Here is a 20,723-nt window from a genome sequence, read left to right as displayed (position 1 = left end):
TAGAAAGTATTCTTTCTGAAATATCGTACACTATGTGTACGTCGTAACGTACTTTACGTCATCCTGATTGCAAGTTATTAATATTATTAGCTTGGCAACTAAGTGATTGCAGATCTTATCATTACCACCTAATGACAAAATCCGCAATCACTTAATTGCCAACCCAATAGATATTATTACGAACGAACGATACAAATCTTTCAACGAAACTGAAAGTTTACTTAAAGAAAAGAAGAGAACAGGTTGCTGCATCAGAATATTCGCTATTTCTATAACTTCGAACCACTCGAATTGGCTGTCTATCTCTTTATCTCTAAATATTTTAAGAAACTTTCTCCCCACTGACGACTTACACCACTTTCATCATCACCGGCACGTGTTTCCACCCTCGTCGAGGATTTCCGCCACGTTCAAACTCGTTCTGCCTGTCGCGCTCCAGCCCTTGCCACAGAAGTTCGCATAATTTTTGCGACCGACAAATACGAAAACGAGGCTACTGATATTGTCGCGAGGAGGCCGGTTGTCAGCTGCTTTTTTCGCTAGGCGTGATCGAACGATTCCAATGGGATGTTTCCTTTTACCAGGTGATCCTTCCGTTCGTCGATGTATCTCGCTCAATTTCATACGAACTATGAAATATTCAGGTCCGATCGTTACTTAGTCTGGTTTCTCTTGTTACCAAGCGCACGGATACCGTACGCGTCGTAGAATCTGAAATTACAGCGGCCCCTCACCGCGACTAATTTGACGCCGTATAAATCGATCAGCCTCTCCGCACACAACAGGTTGCGCGCACCTGTGCTGTGTCACGTGCGATCACCTATCGTTCGTGATCGGCCAATACGCACGACCTCTTGGCCGCTATTTCCTATTGCAAGTCACGTAACGCTACCTTCCATTTCATTCTGACCAGGTGTCGGCTAGTTTCATTCCTTTGTCGCCTCGCCGTATTGCATTTCCTGGATTCTCGTTAGACTTCTCCATTGCTCGATATTCTCAGTTGATTAAAAATTTTCAATCGAGATCGATTCTTCTTCTCCCTCTGAACGGTTTATCGCAGCAACTTGTAGCTTCGGACAGCTACACGGCCAGCTGTCTCTGACGAGTATACTCGTCATGAAGAAGTGGAAGTACTTTGAGTTATGACGAATATACTCGTCGTGAAGCGATGACAGTATTTTGTATTATGACGAATATATTCGTTGTGAAGCGATGACAGTATTTTGTGTTGAGACGAGTATACTCGTCATGCAGAAGTGGCAGTATTTTGCGTTCTGACGAATGTACTCGTCCGGAAGTGATAACAGTATTTTGTATTATGACGAATATATTCGTCGTGAAGCGATGACAGTATTTTGTGTCACGACGAGTATACTCGCCATAAAGAAGTGGTGTTATTTTGCGTTATGACGAATATACTCGTCGTGAAGTGATGACAGTATTTTGTATTATGACGAATATATTCGTCGTGAAGCGATGACAGTATTTTGTGTCACGACGAGTATACTCGCCATAAAGAAGTGGTGTTACTTTGCGTTCTGACGAATGTACTCGTCCGGAAGTGATAACAGTATTTTGTATTATGACGAATATACTCGTCGTGAAGCGATGACAGTATTTTGTGTTGAGACGAGTATACTCGTCATAAAGAAGTGGCAGTATTTTGCGTTATGACGAATATACTCGTCGTGAAGCGATGACGGTGTTTTATGTCACGAGGAGTATACTCGTCATGCGTGAAAAGTAGTTAGAATCTGCTGTCTAAACCGCAGTTTAGCGATTGACACATACTCTGAGTTTGACGAGTATACTCGTCATCTGTCGTATGTAAAGTATTCGTACACTCTTTAGAATAGTAAAAGTTTCTTCAAAATTGACCTGTTTTTCGAAATGTCAGAGGAATTAATTTGCTAAATTTTCTTGCGCGTCGTCTGGTAAATTAGCCTTTCTGACTCCTCGAAGAAAGCTCGAATCGTTCGATCCAATTCTTAAAAAGTTATTCTGTTCTTAAAATATTCGCATACGCGGTGTAGATGGAACGTGTAATGAAAAACATATTTCATAGAACGTTTAGAGTCCGACTTTTTAATTTTCTCGGAAGGAAATTCCATCTTGAACGCGATATATCTTGTTGCGAGAGTACTATGAAAGAACTTGTCGACGATGGTTGCCGGTTTAACTGCGTATCGTAGCATCGTGCCGAAACTGCATACCACGGAACCATAAATTCCATCGGTATACGCGAAACTTATGCAAACTGGCAACCTTAAAATAAGAAAAATAAGGGAAGCCAGGCAGTTCTAAGCAACGACGATCACGCATTGTGCTCGTTCAGGCCAGAAATGACCCACTGTTGGCCACGTGAAACTGTGTTAAAATTCACGGAGATGCAATTATTTCCTTCGTGAATCGGTTGATCGTTCGAATAAAAATACTGTCAATTCGAAGATAGGTAGAACTTGACCTTTCCCGATGTTTTCTCGATCGTGAAATAACACCGTGACAAATTTTTCTATCGAAAAATACCTTACTACCTGCCTGCGGTTATTTGCTTGCAAGCTAAACTTTTGTTGCGACGGAAATTTGAAAAATTGGATATTGGATGTTTGGAAGACGCAACGTTGAAAGTTAAAACTGGAAAAGCGGAAATTGGTGAAGCTGAAAGGCGAAGTTGGTAAATTAAAATTCGAGAAGTTACAAAATTGAAAATTTAAATGGCAAACACGAGAATCAACGAGTCAAAAAGTTGCAAAATCGCAAGCTCGATGCGGGAAACGCGAAAATGTAGGATCGTGTATTTGGAAATCCGAACGATAGAAATTGTGGGAAATTAAACAAATTCATCCTTCGATAATTTCTAATCGAAGTCAACCAAATTCGTACTCGTTGCAAATAATATACGCACGATATCTCTGTACATACGTAGCCTTCTTGGCAAAAATTCTCACAGTACCACCAATCAGCCAAAAGGAAAACAGAAAGGACAATTAATGTTGCAATTAAACTTTTCGATTGAAGTATTGGGATAGGAAAAACAACCGGTCTGACCTTAGTATTTTAGCAGGCGAGATTGAACAGCTTTCACTTGGTCATCGGTATGCTTTAATTTCGTGCTGATGGAAGCTCTTCGCGAACAAACAAAATTTCATCTCGTTACGAAGAAAGTAATTCGGTTCTGTTGATGAAAACAGCGCAAATTGATCTTCTATTTCATCTGTCTTCTCCACCAGTTTTCCTATTCTGTTTGTATCGTGGTATAAGTATAAACCGAGGAAAACTCGATGTTGCACCGCAATGGTAGAGCGTAACAACGCTATTATCGATAAAAATTTGTTTTTCAGGGTATTTGTTCGTTGTAGCCATTCAAATTGTGCCAATTATTCATATGACGAAAAACGAAGGAGATATTTAGGTAGCTTCTTTTAGCTGAGACACCATGTATGCTAATCGATTAGGTTCAAGTATATCAAGTTCCTTATACTTGTCATAGCCACTGTACGATATCTTTCGAGTTACTTTAGATACACTGTGTGTATCACGATACTGAGGAATTGGAGGAAAGTTAGGTTAGAATGCTGCCATCTTGAAAAGATTTTTGATGAACGTTTTTCGTGCAGCAGAGAATGTTGTGTTCTTTTGTAACGTTAATAAGTGTTAATAAGTAAGTTTGGAAGCACTATGTGTGCCGAAGAACTGAGGAATTTTAAAGAAAACTAGGTTAGGATTTTGCTACCTTAGAAAATTCCTTGATAAAAAATTTGGTTGCAAAAGAGAACGATATTACGTACATTTGTAGTATTGATAAGTTTGTAGAAAGTATTATACTACGTCTGTCATAGGACTGAAGAATTTAAGAAAAAGCTAGGTTAGGATTTTGCTATCTTAGAAAATTCCTAGGTGAAAGATCTGATTGGAAAAGAGAATGATACTACATATATTTGTATTAGTAAGTTTGAAGGAAGCACTACGTCTGTCGTAGAACCGAAGAATTTAAGAAAAAGCTAGGTTAGGATCTTGCTACCTTAGAATATTCCTTGATAAAAAATTTAATTAGAAAAGAGAATAATATTACGTACATTTGTAGTATTGGTAAGTTTGAAGGAAGTATTCACTGCGTGTACATAGAATTGAAAAACTTAGAATTAGAAAAGTTAGAATTAGATTAGGAATTAGGTTAGAATTTTGAATATCTCGGAAAGCTAGCTAGTGAACGTTCTTTGTACGTAGGAGATTTCTAGCGATACAGCGTGAATTTGACAAAATTGTACAAATTCAAATTGAGAACGTGTTTGTTAGAGGCAAGATATCGAGCGAATGAAGCCAAGGACCATGTGCTTGATAAACAAGAGACAGCTACTAGGACAGTGGTGGATTATTATCGCGTCAGGTCACGGATACCTGATTAAAGCATACAATGAACCTGGTCACGGCTACAATGTCCACTGGAATTATAACCGATCTCCGATAAACCATTATCTTCAGCAGACTTCCGTCAGTTGCCCGCTATTATTTCGCCTAGCTGCTAAAAATAATCTACCTGTTGTTAGGTTAACTACCTCAGAAATTAGAACCTTCGCCCCTCCCAACGAGTTAAGTTAATTACCTTTAATTAAAGTTGAAACGTATCGAGGATAACTAGCCGTTGATAATTCTTGAAACTTCGTTTAGCAGATAAAAACGATAAGTCTGATTCGCAACTAGTTACTCGTTTTAATATTTCTCCATAGATTTCTTTAAATAGGTTTGTTCGTAACGAGGTTAGGTCGTTCAATTGTATTCGTTAAGACGTGAACTTGCATAGAAATCAGCGATCTACTTATCGCGATTTCGTTTCGAATTTTCACGTAGTTTGAACGAAGACCAACTTTACTCGGTAAATTATTGAACAATTATTTTCCTCTAGTTTGAAATCACAGTAAATTAGAAAATGTCGGGCAAATAGTTCGCTATACGTGGCTGACGATGATGATATTAATAAACAATTAGTGAAGTGCATTAATTATCGAGGTGCACAGGCAGCAACGGGGCAGGTTTGATCATTAGAATTTCGTTAGTTTGCTCGATCGAACTGGCTCTGATTAAACTCGTTATTAGTAACTAGCCGATTTTCCAACCTGGTAATATTAATGTTCCCCGTAGAATACTAAATATCGGCGTAATCGAGCAGCAATTAACGTTACTTAACGTAACGCAATTACAAAAAATTGTATCCTGCATCGATACGATTTTTGTTTTCATTTCTTTGTTGTCCTATCTTTTTAATCTGTTGCCGGTCCTCCAATTTTGTATCGCGAATTCGCTGAATTTTTCGCACGGATAAATTTACAAATAGAGAAGCTTGTTTCTGGCGTAAAAAATTCGGAATTGTGTTTCGCACGATGTTCCGCAGGTGGAACGTTTAAAAATATGTAAAACAGAGATTTTATTCGCCAACATTTCCCATGGACTCCGGCGTGATGCAGCTCTTTGTCAAAAAACGATTTTCATTAAAACAAGAGATAAAAGGTTCGCTGGCGTTATGCGAATATTGTAATAATATGGCGCATTGTGTTATGGACATTGTATTAAATACTTGGCTGTGCGTTATTAACAAGTTAATTCTCAGTTAAATAGCATCGTTCCATAGCACATCGAAAGGTATTTGAATTTTCAAAATATACCTTCCTTGTCCACAAAGAAAAATTCGGTAACGTTTGCCCGAATGAACACTTCGGATAAAAGAACGTAAATTTGGCAGATATCGAGAAATAGGTGAATTTAGGCGAACCTTAAATTAGACGTATTTCAAAGCTAAGTAGATTAAGTAAAATTACTAATTTTTGATCATTAGAAATCCGAAGCTCCATAGTCGGAAACTCGATCAATTTCTAATTGGATAAATCAAGAAATTAGGGAAACTTGCAAAATTGGCAATTTCCCAATTAAAGAAATTACCAAGCCGAGCAAGTTTACAATTTGATAAATTTCCAATTAAATTTCTAAACTAGCTACGCTCTTAATTCAGATAAATTTCCAAATTGGACGAGCAGATTTTTAATTTGTTAAATTCTGAAAATCTCTACAGCCATCGATATACCAAATTCACGAGAGACTGTAGAGTTCCCTCCGCTGATGGAGCTGCGACTTCTATCGTTGCGAATAAAAGTGTGGTACTTTGTCTGCACGGTCGGAGAAAGATAGAATTTCATAGAATTTCGCGTACGATACCTGTTGCTGATTTTCTCTCTGTGTAGTCAATCGAGCTTCGACGCATTGTCTGGTTTCCAGGAAGGCTTGCCTCTGTGCCAGTTCGCGGGGATGATGCGTCAGAACGCCTGCCATATTTGTCCCACCCACTACCACGATAGAGCTTAACAGCTGAAATAGAAAATTGAACATTCCATGGATATTTATAGTTTGCAACGTCGAAATTTCCAAGCTTTTGCTACGCCTGTTCTATACTAAGCTACGTATACCGCTATCTAATAAGCTGTTACACGTCTGATCGAAAATTTGTTCGCCAGTGATGAGCAGAAAGATTCGTTATGAACGAGGCAACTGTAAATTTAGCGCTTTCTTGCACAGTATTGGGTTGGCAACTAAGCGATTGCGGATTTTGTCATTGGGTGGTAATGAGAAAACCCGCAATCGTTTAGTTGCCCACCCAATAGATCGACAGACTGGAATTATCCGCAGATGATCAGAACGTAAGACTTGGAACGTAAGTACTGAAGCGATCGAAATGGAAGTGTGAAAAATTGTGAGGGAAAACTGTGGATGAACTGTTAGTAAATATGTCATAGGTAATATTAATTAAGGATATCGAATATGTTGCAGGAAAATTGACAATGTCGATGTAGTGACATATTTCTTCGTTTTGTATTAAATATATCGAGGTGTAAGTGTGTTGTCCGTGATAATTGTTGCTGCTGGCTGTAGAATGTCACTCTGCTGGGGTACTGCTGTATTTTCTTCTCATTTAAGAATCGTGGAAGAAAAATCGGACCACGGGTGTGTCACGTAAACTTAAGAGTTGGTTGATGAAATTAAATAGCTGAGTCGTAACACAACTATTAATTTTGTTTTAATTAAACTTTATTACGAATTCAGCAATCACAATGTAACACACACTGAATTAACATAAATCACAATTCACTCCAACCACGTTATGTAAGACTTGGTTACAACGATACGTTAAGTACGCGACTGTTATAAGGGTAGAGACCGGTAAGGATATGTTGACTATTCCAAGGATACAGAATAAGTGAGTCTTTCTGGCGATACTGTGTCTGAGGAAGCTTGGGGATGGGTGTGTCTAAGGACACGGGACTATCGGATTTGTTGATGACAATTTTGGTTAAGGAAGCGAGGGCAGTAGACACCGTCTCCGATTGGATAATAAGACGGTTGGTGGACCAGGAAGGGTTTTAGCCGCCCTGGCGAGAAAGTTGCTAACGGAACATACCGGATGTGAAGAAAACCAACTTTTTAGGCTAACACGTGGTAGACAATAAACGTAAAGGGAAATCTAAGACAGGAAATACTCGCTTGGTCCGAAGGACCTTAACTAGGAAAAGTGCCAAGATCCCTGGTGGGTACGTAAGACTATCGAGGGTGCGCACCAAGAATGTGCAGACACCTGGGTGCCATCCTGTTCGCGGTGCATGGCCTGGTCTCTGATGTGAATCGACTTTACAGGTGCCGAGATTTGAACCCGGGTCCCAAACGTTCGTAACCTAAAGAGTCTAGTTAGTGTCGAGTGGTGGTATTTGTGCTGTCGAGTGCCGTCACAATATGATGTTCTAATTAAATAATTAGATATATAATTATACCGTTGCAGCGGCACGTGAGTCAACGGAAGATTCAAACCCGAGTGACCCATATTGTTGTGTTTTGGAGTGTCAACATTGCTTTGATTTGCTAGTTTTAAAAGTATTGGCTTGGCAACTAAGTGATTGCGGACTTCGTCAATACCGCCTAATGACAAAATCCGTAATCACTTAGTTGCCAAGCCAATAACATTCACTGACCATTACAATTTTGTCACTCGTCCCTTGAATAGACTAACACGTTCAGTAGTACTGCACTGTTATGCAACATGTTGGCGACGGCAAAGCGCAATATACGTTCCCTTTTCAATTGATGCTTTTCAAGAGATTTTCAGTTTTATTGGACAGAAGTAGATTCTCTACAGACAGTGAGAATAAGCCGATTAAGAGGTTCGACATAGTCGAAGGGGCAATTTCAACAGCGGATTAGGAGATTGTAAGAGTGGGATCAAGTGTGCAGCTAGAAAGAGGTTCTACAGATAAGGAGGCCGCTATCAATCCTTCCTTAAAACGTTTAGTTGATTCTCTTAAATGGAACACGAACTCGATACGATTGAAACGCGAGTCATTCGATCGATCAAGAATTTACTCTTTTCCAAATCAAACACTCTATCGAGTTTTGTTCGACAAGTACTCTCTTGTACATGTATTTATATATTGAGTTTTTGGTTGTAAATTGGGTCTAGTTTATATATTTATGCAACTAAGTGATTAAATAAAAAAATAATAATTAAATAATAATTAAATAATAAATAATAAATATACTCGATCTAATGCTTGGACGCGAGTACAATTTTGCGAAGATGCGATTAAATATTTGCCTCTAAGATTTTAGACATCGCCGAAATTAATTAATTGTTGCGTAGGAAATTTGCGAAAATTATATAATCTAGCACCTAGTGTCCAGAAATTTTTAATTGTCGATATAATAAAGATAAAGAGTCGATAAGATTGATATAATCTAGGCTCTGGAAACACTTGGAATTTTCCGAAAATCTGAATAAATTTTCGCCCAGTAAGGCGGAAATTTAAATAACGTAGAATTTAAAAACAGCTGAAATATTATTAAATTTTAGCGAGACTACAAATGTATTTTCGAAACAACCGAGATTCTACGAAAATGTCGACGAATTTTTGCCTAGCAAATACCATATTCGCTATCTGAAATTTTATATCTATTAGAATCCAAAGTTTAGACATACTACGACGTTTACTTTGCTCTTCAGAAACTCATTAGAAGAGAAATTTCTGCTTAGCGAGTTGAAAATGTAGAGAATAGACTCTAGAAGATCTCGGCAAATGAGAAATTTCTATGATCCAGGCTTTAGACGCTGTCAAAATTTGACAAAGATCCCCCAAAACATTTATCCAGCTTCCATTTTTATCCTTTGAAAATTTCTCAAACATGTCAAATAAACTTTCTTCGTGGCGAATTTTTGCGATCACGACCATTGGACACGGTGCAAATTTCATCCACGTCTTGACAAATTTTTGCTTCGCAGGTGTAAAATCTATACGCTCTAGACGTTTCTTTACACAGTGGAAAACTTATACACCGTGGAAATACAAAAGCAAATTTGACCAGAATCTCCATAAATTTCTTCCTAACAAATTCAAAATGTCCAGTCTAAACACCATTCTAATTCCGAGGAAATTTCGCTACTCTTTTGCCTGCCGTGTATGTATATGATAATAAAGGCAAGTTCACATCGAAATGGAAATCTAAAGGAAACACCACAAGTGGGCAGCGCCTGTGCCGAAGCCTGTGCCTGGGATACATCAAAGAGATAGGAGTTGTATGAGCGTCAAGTGTTTCCTGTTGCTAGGCCGGCACAGGCATTTAATTAGCATGGGCTTCGCAATTAGTATGGCCACGTGTGTCGAGCCGTTGGCAACTTTGTAAATTCAATAAACCGTCCGGCCTTTGATCGGCCCTCGCTACTTTTCGTTACGGAAACTTCCGTCTGTCCAGAGACTGACAATTTCTACTTTCAAATACAGGCTGATGAAAAAAGATATATTAAACCTGTGGAAGATAATTTTATTACGTATTTGTCATCCTTTCAGCGTCCTACACAATGTTATTATTTTCTTCGAATCAGCCGACGATACAAAGATTTAATTAGCATATTTCATTGGCAATCGAAATGGAAGAAAAATGATACAATTGCGGAAGAGCTAATACGAACGTAATATTTTCCAACAACGAGTGCATTTCTGTAATACATATTTTATTATCGCAGTACAAGAATGTACATATTTTCATAGCGTTCATATATTCGGTTGGCAACTAAGTTGTAGCGGCGCATGAGTCATAGGACGATGCGAACCGAGAGTGACTCGTGTTGTTTTGCCTCGAGACATCGACACCGTCTCGACGTGCGAAATGTAATAACAAAAAACCCCGGACAAAACAATATCGCCGCTACGCGTAACCGTCTGCCGGAGTCGAATTTCAACCTTCTGGTACTCTCTCGACTAGTATAAACAAACGAACACACGCTCTCTAGGACAGAGAGTATCTAATATCCTTATAACGAGTAGCATGGTGCGAGCGACGATTAAGACGTATTGTATTAACTCTGTACTTCGTATTAAAAACGATTTTTAAATACGTTTGACCATAACAAGTATCAACTCGTTTTACCATTTGAAGCAACACGTTTAAGCATCCACCACAAAGTGACTGCGGATTTTGTCAATACAACCTAATGACTCAGTTGCCAACCCAATATATGAACACTATGAAAATATGTATCCAATACAATGTTCTTTATTTCTTTATTTCTATATTCCACCCAGTGAATTCCGATCAGGAGATTCGAGTATAAATAATGAAAATTTGTTACGAATAGATAGAAATTATCGCTGAAGGCGTTTGCCACTGTCGTCGTATTTTTTAAATTACTAGTCGTCGTTCTCGCTAAAGTTTCCCAGAGGAAAACTAACGATCGATGAAATTGAAAATCGTAGGATTGAAATGTTGGAAAGAGCGTTGGAAGGTTAGGCTAAAACGTTACGATTCGAGGTGAAAGTACAGCTGGTAGGATTTTTTTGTGTTGTCGAAGTTTTCTACGAATTGAAGTTTCTCGACGAGTGAATATAAAATATAATACGGTCGAAACTGGTATTAAGGAAGTTTCCTGATGGCGAAACTTATTTCAGACGATCGCTGGTCAGACAAATCGATCCGCGACAACCACCTGTAGCATCGCTGCAATCTCTTACATGCGCTGTCTGCTTCGCTTTCCAACAAATTTCACCGCTTTCTTCTTCCCTCTTTTTCATGTTTTTAGATTTTTTTTCTTTTTTTTTTTTTTTTTTGTACGCATAAAAGCAAGCTGTACCGTGTATCTCCCATTTAAGCACACAGTTTACTCGTTGTTTTCAGTTTCCAACGAATAAAAACAGCAATTCTCGCTCGTACCTCCTAAATGTCCAAAGAAGTAAATCGGTTTATCTGTTTTATCGTGCAGCGTGAAATTGGTGGAACGGTTGAGTGTAAAAAAAATATTGTAGAATTTTTCCAGCGATATTTCTCTACGTATTTACAGGATGCTTTTTTTCACACGATTCCATGCTTGCTCGCGAGATATTTCCAAGGACGAATTTCATCTTTCAGATGAAAAGCTTTCACGCTGTTGTGTTATGTTATGTTATGCGCCAACTTGTCGAGGACCAAACGTCGGTTTGTCGTAATTTACAGATATTTGAGCTCGTTTCAATTTCATGGAAATTTCCAGGAAGAAAATTCTATTGTCATTATATTTTGTTGTTATATTTTGTCATTAGGTGGTAATTATAAAATCCGCGATCACTTAGTTGCCAACCCAATAAATGGGACACGGCGATGTGAAGGACGTTGGATTTTTTTTTTTAGGGCAATTAAATATTAAAAAAGAAAATTCGCGAATGTAAATGGATTAATTGGTCTTTTTTCTAATATCAAATTGAAAATTGTCTGCCCTCGGCAACGTGAAATTGCAATTGCCTCGCAATTCGTTTCGCGTAAATTTTCATTGGCCATCGTTTCGAAGATCTTTTTATTTCCACGTTCTCGATGTTGCAAATTGTAACATTTTCTCCAATATTTAAAATTCCTAACTGTCCATCGAATCTTCCGCAACGATAAATTTTTAGCCCAAATTTATTGCGCCATTTTTTTTTTTTTTTAAATAAAAATGTAGCTCATATTTCGAAAATTGATCGTACGGTAGAAAATGCGAGGAAAATTCGAATTTGTAGATAAATCTTCCTCGACTTCACTGTCGATCAGACAATCTGACCGTTGTACTAAAAATTGATAATTGTAATAAAAATTGACTAAAATTGATAACTAACTACTGCGCTAAAAATTAACAGACGAAGTCTCGAAATTGTTTCATTTTGGAATATCCTTCCGTCAGAAATTTTCTTCGCCCAAAATTTCACTTTCAAATTTCCCTCCGCCGCATTCCTTTAATTCTCATATGAAAAACCAATGTATTTTCCACCCCGTATGAATAAAAAATTAGGGAAGAAGGAAAATGGAAGGTTTGACTTGAATTTAAGAAAATGTGTAATAAACCGATCGGAATTTGCAAGTCAAATTTGGACAGTTAAACGCGGTTAGGCGCCTTGGCAACATGTTAGAGGAAGCTGGTGGTAGCTGTAGCACGGAAGCGCAACTTGCGGGTTAAAGGCGCGTGAAATACTCAGAAGCAGAAGCAAAACGAATTTCACGTGGCGCGCGTCTGACTTAGCTGGTGTCAAAGGCGGTTGTTAATTGGAAAATCGTCTGATCGACCTGTTCGTTAGACCTGAAAGTCCTCAGGTACTGATTAAAATGAAAAAGAAAAAGAGAGGAGGGAGCGGTATTTTGTAATTCGATTAAAAAAAGTAACTTTGGAAATTGAAGAGGATAAATTGCATGGAAGGTAAAATAAAATTTGCTATGCTACCACCTTTGAATCGTTCGAAGACCAGAAGGAAAGGAAAGTTTGCAAAATTTCAAAATGACAGAGTTTTCGAGTGGAAAGCTACCACAGCGAGGACATTTGTAAATAAAATTAATAATAAAAATTGCAGAAGCAAATAAATCTCTGGAATAAAAATTCCAGAGCAAAAGATTTCCAACCAGCTGATCGCTCGTCTGGAAGTTTTTTCTAAAGTAAAAGAAATTTCAAATTTCCAAAAATTTCGAAATAACGCGATTCTCGAATGAAAAGCTTGCGAGGTAAAGAAACTTCAAAGTAGAAAGCTACGAGCTAAGGAAATTTCGAAATATTTCGAACCAGCTAATTAACCATCTCGAGATCTTCGTAAAACCAAAGGGAAACAAAATCCAAGTTTCAAGAATTTCAAAGTAAAATAATTTCAAAGTAAACAGCGCTCGAGATAACAACATATTCCTCGTGAAAAATGTTTCAAACGAGCCGATCGACCAGCCGGAAATCTTCCGAAAACCGAAAGCAAAGAAATTTCGAATGAAGGATTTTTCGATCAAATAAAATTGCAAAATAAAATAGAGAAGATACAAATAAAGAATAAAGAAGAGAAAGATATTTGACTGAGAAGTGCATTAACTCGTAGCAAAGAAAGAGTGGAACAATCCTGCGGAATTTTTGCAAATGGATTGACAAAAACGAGTTTTCTCTCCGACAAATTGAATTCGATGAATCCATTAAACCGTGTGCAGTCGTAACGTTTTAATAAAGTCGGTAATATTTCATTAAATCGGCCAATTGAATTACAGCGGAAGAGCTTCGGCCGGAGATGAAGCTGGAAATTGCGTGGCAAAGTGTTTGCACGATTTTAGGGCTGTGTGAAATTAGTCGCCCACCTCACGGGATTAACCAGCTCGGTGTTAACTGTAAACGGGCGTTTAATGTCATAAAAATGTCGTTTATCGCGTCGTCAAGCATCTACAGCTGGTTATTAATCGGACCAGATACGATACGTACGTATTTACCAATAATAACGATTTTCCGATAAACTAGAGTTAGTTATAATGTTATAAAAGTTAGAATGAAATGGAGCAAAAGATATTGATCGGAGCAAATTGCTATTTGAATAATTCGATCTTCTTCTGGTTCGTCGGTAACAGATTCTGCGAAATGTTGCGAAATATTTGACGCGGTCTTTTTTTCTTTTTTTTTTTTTTTTTCATTGTCGTTGAAATTTTTGTACCATAAAAGGGAATTAGTTTGCGTAGAAGAAAAAAGACGTGGGATGAAACGGTTGGAATAATCCAAACGAGCGTAATAATTGTACGAAGCGGATGGAAAAGGCAGAGAGGTATTTTTAATTATCCCCGCGATGTAGCTGGTAATAATATTAACATTTATCGGAAACAACGTGTCGCTGGATTTTTGAAAATTCCCAGCAAGCAGACAACTTTCGTTTTTTATCGTTGAAATGAATTTTCCGCCACTTTCCAGAACGATTTTCGAAGTATCGGCTTGGCAACTAAGTGATTGCGGATTTTGTCATTGGGTGGTATTGACAAATCCGCAATCACTTAGTTGCCAACCCAGTAAAGTCGAGGGAAACGTTTCGCAGGAAAGTCCAAGACAAATAGTCGGAAATAAATTTTCAGAGGAAATATCGGCAAAGAGATAAAAAAAAAAAAAAAATGTTGGTCAGAGAGAAAATTTCCAAAGAGGAATTGCCAAAGTTGGAGAGAGAAAATTTGGATAATATTCGAAGGGAAATGGAAATGTTGAAAGCGAAAATTTGATACAAATTGCTGGAACAAAAATTCGGGGTGAAATAGCCAGAAAAAAATACTAAACGTATTTTCAAATAGAAAATTCAACTTGACGATATAAAATTTTCATGAAAGCAATAAATAACTAAATATAATTCTCTTTCGTGCAAGTTTAAAATTAATTTTTCCAAATATTTGTACAATTTTTACGAAGATCACGATCAAACAGTGGAAGTTGAATTTCCTGGTAACCCTGTGGCTCTGTCAACTTTCTTCCCGACCATATTTCCGGCTAGGCTCGACCAATAGAAATGCTGCGCTGAAAACGGCAATTGAATTTTCCGGTTCGAGTGGCCGACGATATCGCGATTTTCCCTTTTCACAACTTCTTCTACGAAAACGTTTCCCTCCTCCTCGTTTACACTTCTCCATGAAAAATTCCATAGGAAATCACCGTTCACCTACTCGAATCGTTTGAAACATTCGAGAAACTTCGTTTTTTCAAATAATACATACATATCGGGAAAATTGAGATTCGTTCAAAATTGAAAGTGGAAATGTTTTATAGTTTACAAAATATCGAACACATTTTATATTCATTTTATATCTTCCAAATATTTAAGCTATTTTATATTCCTTTTATATTCTACGATATATTTAAAATATGTTGTATTCATTTTATAGTTTATTCATTTTATATTTATTTCATATTCTGCGATGTATTTTGCAAATATTTTGTGTTCGATTTATACCTGACAAAATATTCAAACTATTTTATATTCAGTTTACATTTGGCAAGGTTTTTGAAATATTTTATATTCATTTTATACGTTTCAAAATATTCATACTGTCTTATATTCACGCCACACTTTCCAATATATTAAAAATATTTTTCGGTGATTTTATACTCTGAGAAATATTTAAAATGTTTTATATTCTTCACTTTATATCTCATATTCGTTATACGATACCGTTTATTATAATTGTTCACGATATAACGATTTTCATTCTATCGTTTTTCTCGGCTAATTCTTCTTCAATAATTTCAAAAGGAATTCCAAAACGTCGAAATACGCGTATGCCTCGCAATGACAGTTTTACGAAACGCTGTGTCCCATTTTAATATCAACACGCGATTCGAAATCCGAAAGGCTGTTTACAACAACGACGACATATTGAATTTCGCGTTAATTAAAGGAACGATTCGTTGTGGTTTCCTATCTATCGCTGCTGTTGATTAATCATCGTATATCATTGAGCAGCAGAGCGCCAATAACCACTACAAGCTCAAATATATCATTCTGCCTCGTTTTCATTAAAACGTTCCATCTAGTAACTTCCCTCCACTAGAGAGAAGAATTCTAGTGATTTACGTCAATCACTGAGCGGCCATGTCAAACGCTTGCCGCGAGTTGGCTACCTTCTCGTTCAAACATTAGTACGCCAATTTGCTTTTATCATAATTGCTTGGTCTTCTTTTTTATTCCGTTCTTCTCCTTTGAACGTAGAAAATTTTAACGCGATGGATAAAACTCAGAGATTAAAACCGCGTTATTATTATCGTTATCGATGTTTCGAAATGCGTGGGAAATTTGAATCGAGCGATAATCGCATTGTTCGTTTCTATGTACCTTTTTTCCATCTAGAAAGAATTTCCAATTCGACGATAATCTCGAGATGAAAATTAGTATTATCGTTATTATTATTAACGTTTGAAAAGACGACGATTTAAATCGAGCGACGATGAAATATTTATTTATTCCTATGCGTCGCTTTCTTTATCCGGAATATTTCAATCCGACGATAATCGAGAGATCTTCTTACTTTCTTTATTATTAACGTTTGAAGGGCTGGATTGCAATCGAACGCGGCGGGAATATATCGTGAATTTTTCGGAAGGCGAAAATTTCAATCCGCCGTTAATTGGAGACACCGTGGAAACGAGCGTTATTATTAAAAAAAAAAAAAAAAAAAAAAAAAAAGAAATGAATTTTAATGGAACGATAATCGCGAATTCGCGATACAGCCGAACGTTGTCGTTAATATTTCAGTGGCGATAAAATTGCAACCAAACGCAAAAGTGGGATTTGGTGGAGAGCGAAACGTTCGTCGATAATCTTTCGAATATTGGCAATTTCAATTTTCTACGCTCGTTGAAAATTTCATCTTACGAAAATCACTGTCGTCGTAAATCGGACGAACGATCAATCGCCAAAGCCGCGACAATTCGAACGGAACAACAGCACAGGTTTCTGCGTTTAATTGATTCAATTAATTCTCGAAATTCATTGTTTAAACCACGAGAATTTAAATTTACGTGAAACGCAGTCGTCGTTCGTTCGTCGCGATCCACGAATCAAACTTTTCAAATCGACCGAATAATACGCACGTGGTGGGCAAACAATCTTCTTTTATCGTCGATTTCGTTCTTTTTCGATACCCATGAGACTTCGATCGAACGATAATCGCGGAATCGTGAAGAGGAATAGTCGCACGTTACGAAACGATAATTCTGCGATTGTGTTTGCCAGAGGATCGCAAACCTCGTTCAATAGCCATGGCCATCCATTTTTCATCGCCTTAAAATTTATCCTGCCCCAGTTTCTCCACGATTTTGCCCCTCGTTTGACCGTGGTTTGCTTTGGCAATTTAAACTCGCGCTGATCCTTTCTCCTTCGTCCTCGCGTTATACGACACTTCGTATTATCTTCCCTCGTTTCTCTCTTCTTTCTTCTTCTCTTCGCGCAACTCTTTCCCCCGTAATTGCTACGGCCCTGAACGCTTCACAGAACTCTAACGTTTCATCCTTTGTATTTCGTGGAATACTTTGTCTCTTGGCGTTGCATATTCTCCGTGCTGAAGTTCCTTCCTCTTCAATTTTCCTACCAATTTCTACTCGCCAAATTCTCCACCCGCGGACACGCTGTCCTTTTTTCAACGTCGAAAGGCAAAAGTGGAATTTTTTCTGAAGAAACGTCGAGAAGTGGCGAGCGAACGAACCTGAGAATATTTGATCCTCTGACGCGATTCTGTAGTCTCTTTACACGCGAGCAGCGCGTACCCGGCTTATCTGCAGGCGCTGAACTATTTCCGAGAAACACGGATCGTATGACAAAAACTTTCACATAGCAAAATGTATATATATATTATATACTGTCGTGTGTGTGTGTGTGACTTTACGGCGAGCTCGAAACCTCCTGTGAAAGCGATAGTTCCATGTAAACGACACGTTTCGAACGTTTACGTCAGTTGCGTATGTTTCTACCAAATGTCCAAATTGGACAAATTGTGAATGTGAAATTTTAAATAAAAAAAAAAAAAAAAAAGTTGCGTATGTGGCGAGAATTTTGTCGAAATCGGTTGATCGCGATAGCAAGCGACAAGATTTTGGCGCTAACCGATTGCCATCAAATTTTCACCTTGTATATGAACCTGAATAATGCACATAAATCCACCTACACAAATAATATAAATCTGCAAAATACGTCGTTTAAATTTTCATTGGAAGGTGGAAAAGTGGCGTTCCTATAGTTTTTCTAAAGAAAAAAAATTTTTTTATATGACATCCAACGAACTACTCCTCGCAACTTCTGTAAAAAAAAGGATACTGTCGTTCGGTTCGATTAAAAAAATTCTTCGATTTTAAAAAAAAAGTTTCAAGGGATCCTGTAACAGTTTGGCAATCGAGTGTCCGCTGTAACATAATACGAAACCTAAGTGTCGACGCGTCGCGATACACCGTAACGCGTTTCAACGTAAATCGAGCGTAGAAAATATTTCAACGTAAAGCAAATAATCGCCCGATCATATCGGTGGGAACTAAAATACGAAAAAACGAGTGCCGTCTGTCCGACGGGGACGGAAGATACACGAACAGGGATTTCTTTGGATAACAGACGACACGCTTGCGGATTTCTCCCTATGGTAATAACTGTTATGTTAATGGGGCAAGAGAAACAGTGTAGTTTCCTTGGCAGATGGGCCTCCTTCGGGGCTGAACCCACCGAGTGTCTGTAAAACGTTTTGGCTCTGACCATTTTCTCTTTCCTTTTGCACTGTTCTTGCAAACGGACGAATATATGAATAAGAAATGGCGATGCAAATAAAAGGATGGCGAGTAGGAAACGTTTAAAATTCTAGGGAATTTGTTTTTACTTTCTGAGTTTCTTTCGATGGCGCGGGGTGGGAGGTGCCTGGGGAGAACGTTCTTTCTTCTTGCAGCGAATAAGAAATAAGAAGAAGGAGAAGAAAAGAAAGAAACGAGTGAAACGAAGGATGTAAAAGTAGAAGGCTTGGAAGAGGAAAGAAGAAACGGGACAAAGAAAGAGGGAAGAATGTTTGTATCGAATTTAACCTGAATAAAATCCCTCGACCTTTTAGCAAGTTCCTTCGATCACTCTACGAGAACCGCCATAGGAAAATAAAGGAATAAATGCGAGGTTGTGGGAATAATGGCGCGTGAAATGCGAGCAGCAAGTGGATTTAACCATTCGCAGGACCGTAGCTAATAATCATTTCGGTGTCGCTCAAATTGAAGCAAATTTAACAAAGTTTCGCCTGATTAAATTGACGTTTGTTAATTATACAGTGGTAAATTCTATTTCGCAACGTCTTTCCTTCTTTTCTTATTTATTTACGTTTAGAGGTCCCTTGGCTCGTTTGTCGGAGCGTGGTATTCGCTTGCGCCTGGCAACGACAACCTTCCGTGCTTCTCAGACCAAATTATCGTTCCTTGTTCGACTCCAGCGCCAAACTACAGGGTTGGCAACTAAGTGATTGCGGATTTTGCCATTAGGTGATATCGACAAAATCCGCAATTACTTAGTTGCCAAGCCAATAGATGGATTTAAATAGTTTGAAACGACAGAAACAGATAGTAGGTGTTGTAACATACAGACAAACGAGAATGAGAAGAAATTGCAAGCGAAATAGTCGAGACTATAGTCGATCGTTACAGTCGCTTCTGTTGAATTGGCAACTAAGTGACTGCGGATTTTGTCAATATCACCTAATGATAAAACCCGCAATCACTTAGTTACTTAAATAATAGATGGATTTAAATGAGTTTGAAACGATAGAACAGACATGGAATAAGAGCCACGAGATAGCAGGTGATGCTGCTCTGACCAAAGCGAAATGAGAAAAATTACAAGCGAAATAGTCGGAGACTATAGTCGATCGTTACAGTCACTTCTGTTGGAATTGCTTAACTAAAGTGACTGCAGTTTCGTCAATATCACCTAATGATAAAACCCGCAATCACTTAGTTGCCAAGCCAATAGATGGATTTTAAATAGTTTGAAACGATAGAACAGACATGGAATAAGAGCCACGAGATAGCAGGTGATGCAACATATAGACCAAGGCGAGAATGAGAAGAAATTGCAAGCGAAATAGTCGAGACTATAGTCGATCGTTACAGTCGCTTCTGTTGAATTGGCAACTAAGTGACTGCGGATTTTGTCAATATCACCTAATGATAAAACCCGCAATCACTTAGTTGCCAAGCCAATAAACCACTTTTTTCATTTTTAAACAGTTTAAAAAGCAAGGACACGTAACGATAGGATAAATGGGAGGATTTCCAGCCAGCCAAATGACAGACGCATAAAGCTGGGAATAAATAAATAAATAAATAAATAAAAATAAACAAATAGAAAAAGACAAGACAATAGGTGGAAAATATCGAAAGAAATCGAATCAGGTGGACGAAAGGAAGAAGCTGTTCTCGTGTAGCTCGTTGCACGAACGAAACAAGAGACAAATGATTTTTCCAAGTATCGACCTGGCTTGTACGGAACAAAAGAGCGAACGAAAGCCAGCGGATGACGATGAAATCGTTGTGTCCCCCAGCGAGAAACTTGCAAATTCAATTACGGCCACGGTCGCTTGGCCTAATGGCGTGGACTTGGAGGAGCCACTGACAGAACCAGGGGAAAACAAGCAGCCGGAAGTTGAAGAATCCTGCGCAAGCAGAAACGACGTTCTCTTCCGAGAGACGAGAAACTTTCACATGCGAAACGACCGCAACTGAATATTTCATCATAGTTTGTGTGTATCTTCTCGCGTTACGACGCCAAGGCAAACGATATTTCAGAATTCCTTGGAATCGTTTGACATGCGAGCGAGTCGCCAGAAACTCCTCTCCTCCTATCTTTCTTTCTTTCGATTCCTGTCTTTCGATTTATCCCGTGCAGAAGAGTTTCCACGCCGAATTTCACGCCTCC

At 38.2% G+C, this 20,723-nt stretch overlaps 1 protein-coding gene across 1 annotated transcript in view; it reads right to left on the bottom strand.

The window, feature by feature from the left end:
• LOC117242346 (adenylate cyclase type 6) overlaps positions 1-20,723 on the bottom strand; it is a 91,395-nt gene that overhangs the window by 16,596 nt on the left and 54,076 nt on the right. Inside the window, exon 7 of the mRNA XM_033508913.1 lies at positions 6,208-6,357. Coding sequence (XP_033364804.1) covers positions 6,208-6,357 — 150 coding nt within the window. The remainder of the gene's footprint in view (positions 1-6,207; positions 6,358-20,723) is intronic.

The sequence above is a fragment of the Bombus vosnesenskii genome, unplaced genomic scaffold (genome assembly GCF_011952255.1).
Source record: "Bombus vosnesenskii isolate JDL3184/JDL3185 unplaced genomic scaffold, Bvos_JDL3184-5_v1.1 scf7180000016274, whole genome shotgun sequence".
Lineage (NCBI taxonomy): Eukaryota > Metazoa > Arthropoda > Insecta > Hymenoptera > Apidae > Bombus > Bombus vosnesenskii.
This window is presented reverse-complemented; position numbering and strand designations above follow the sequence as displayed.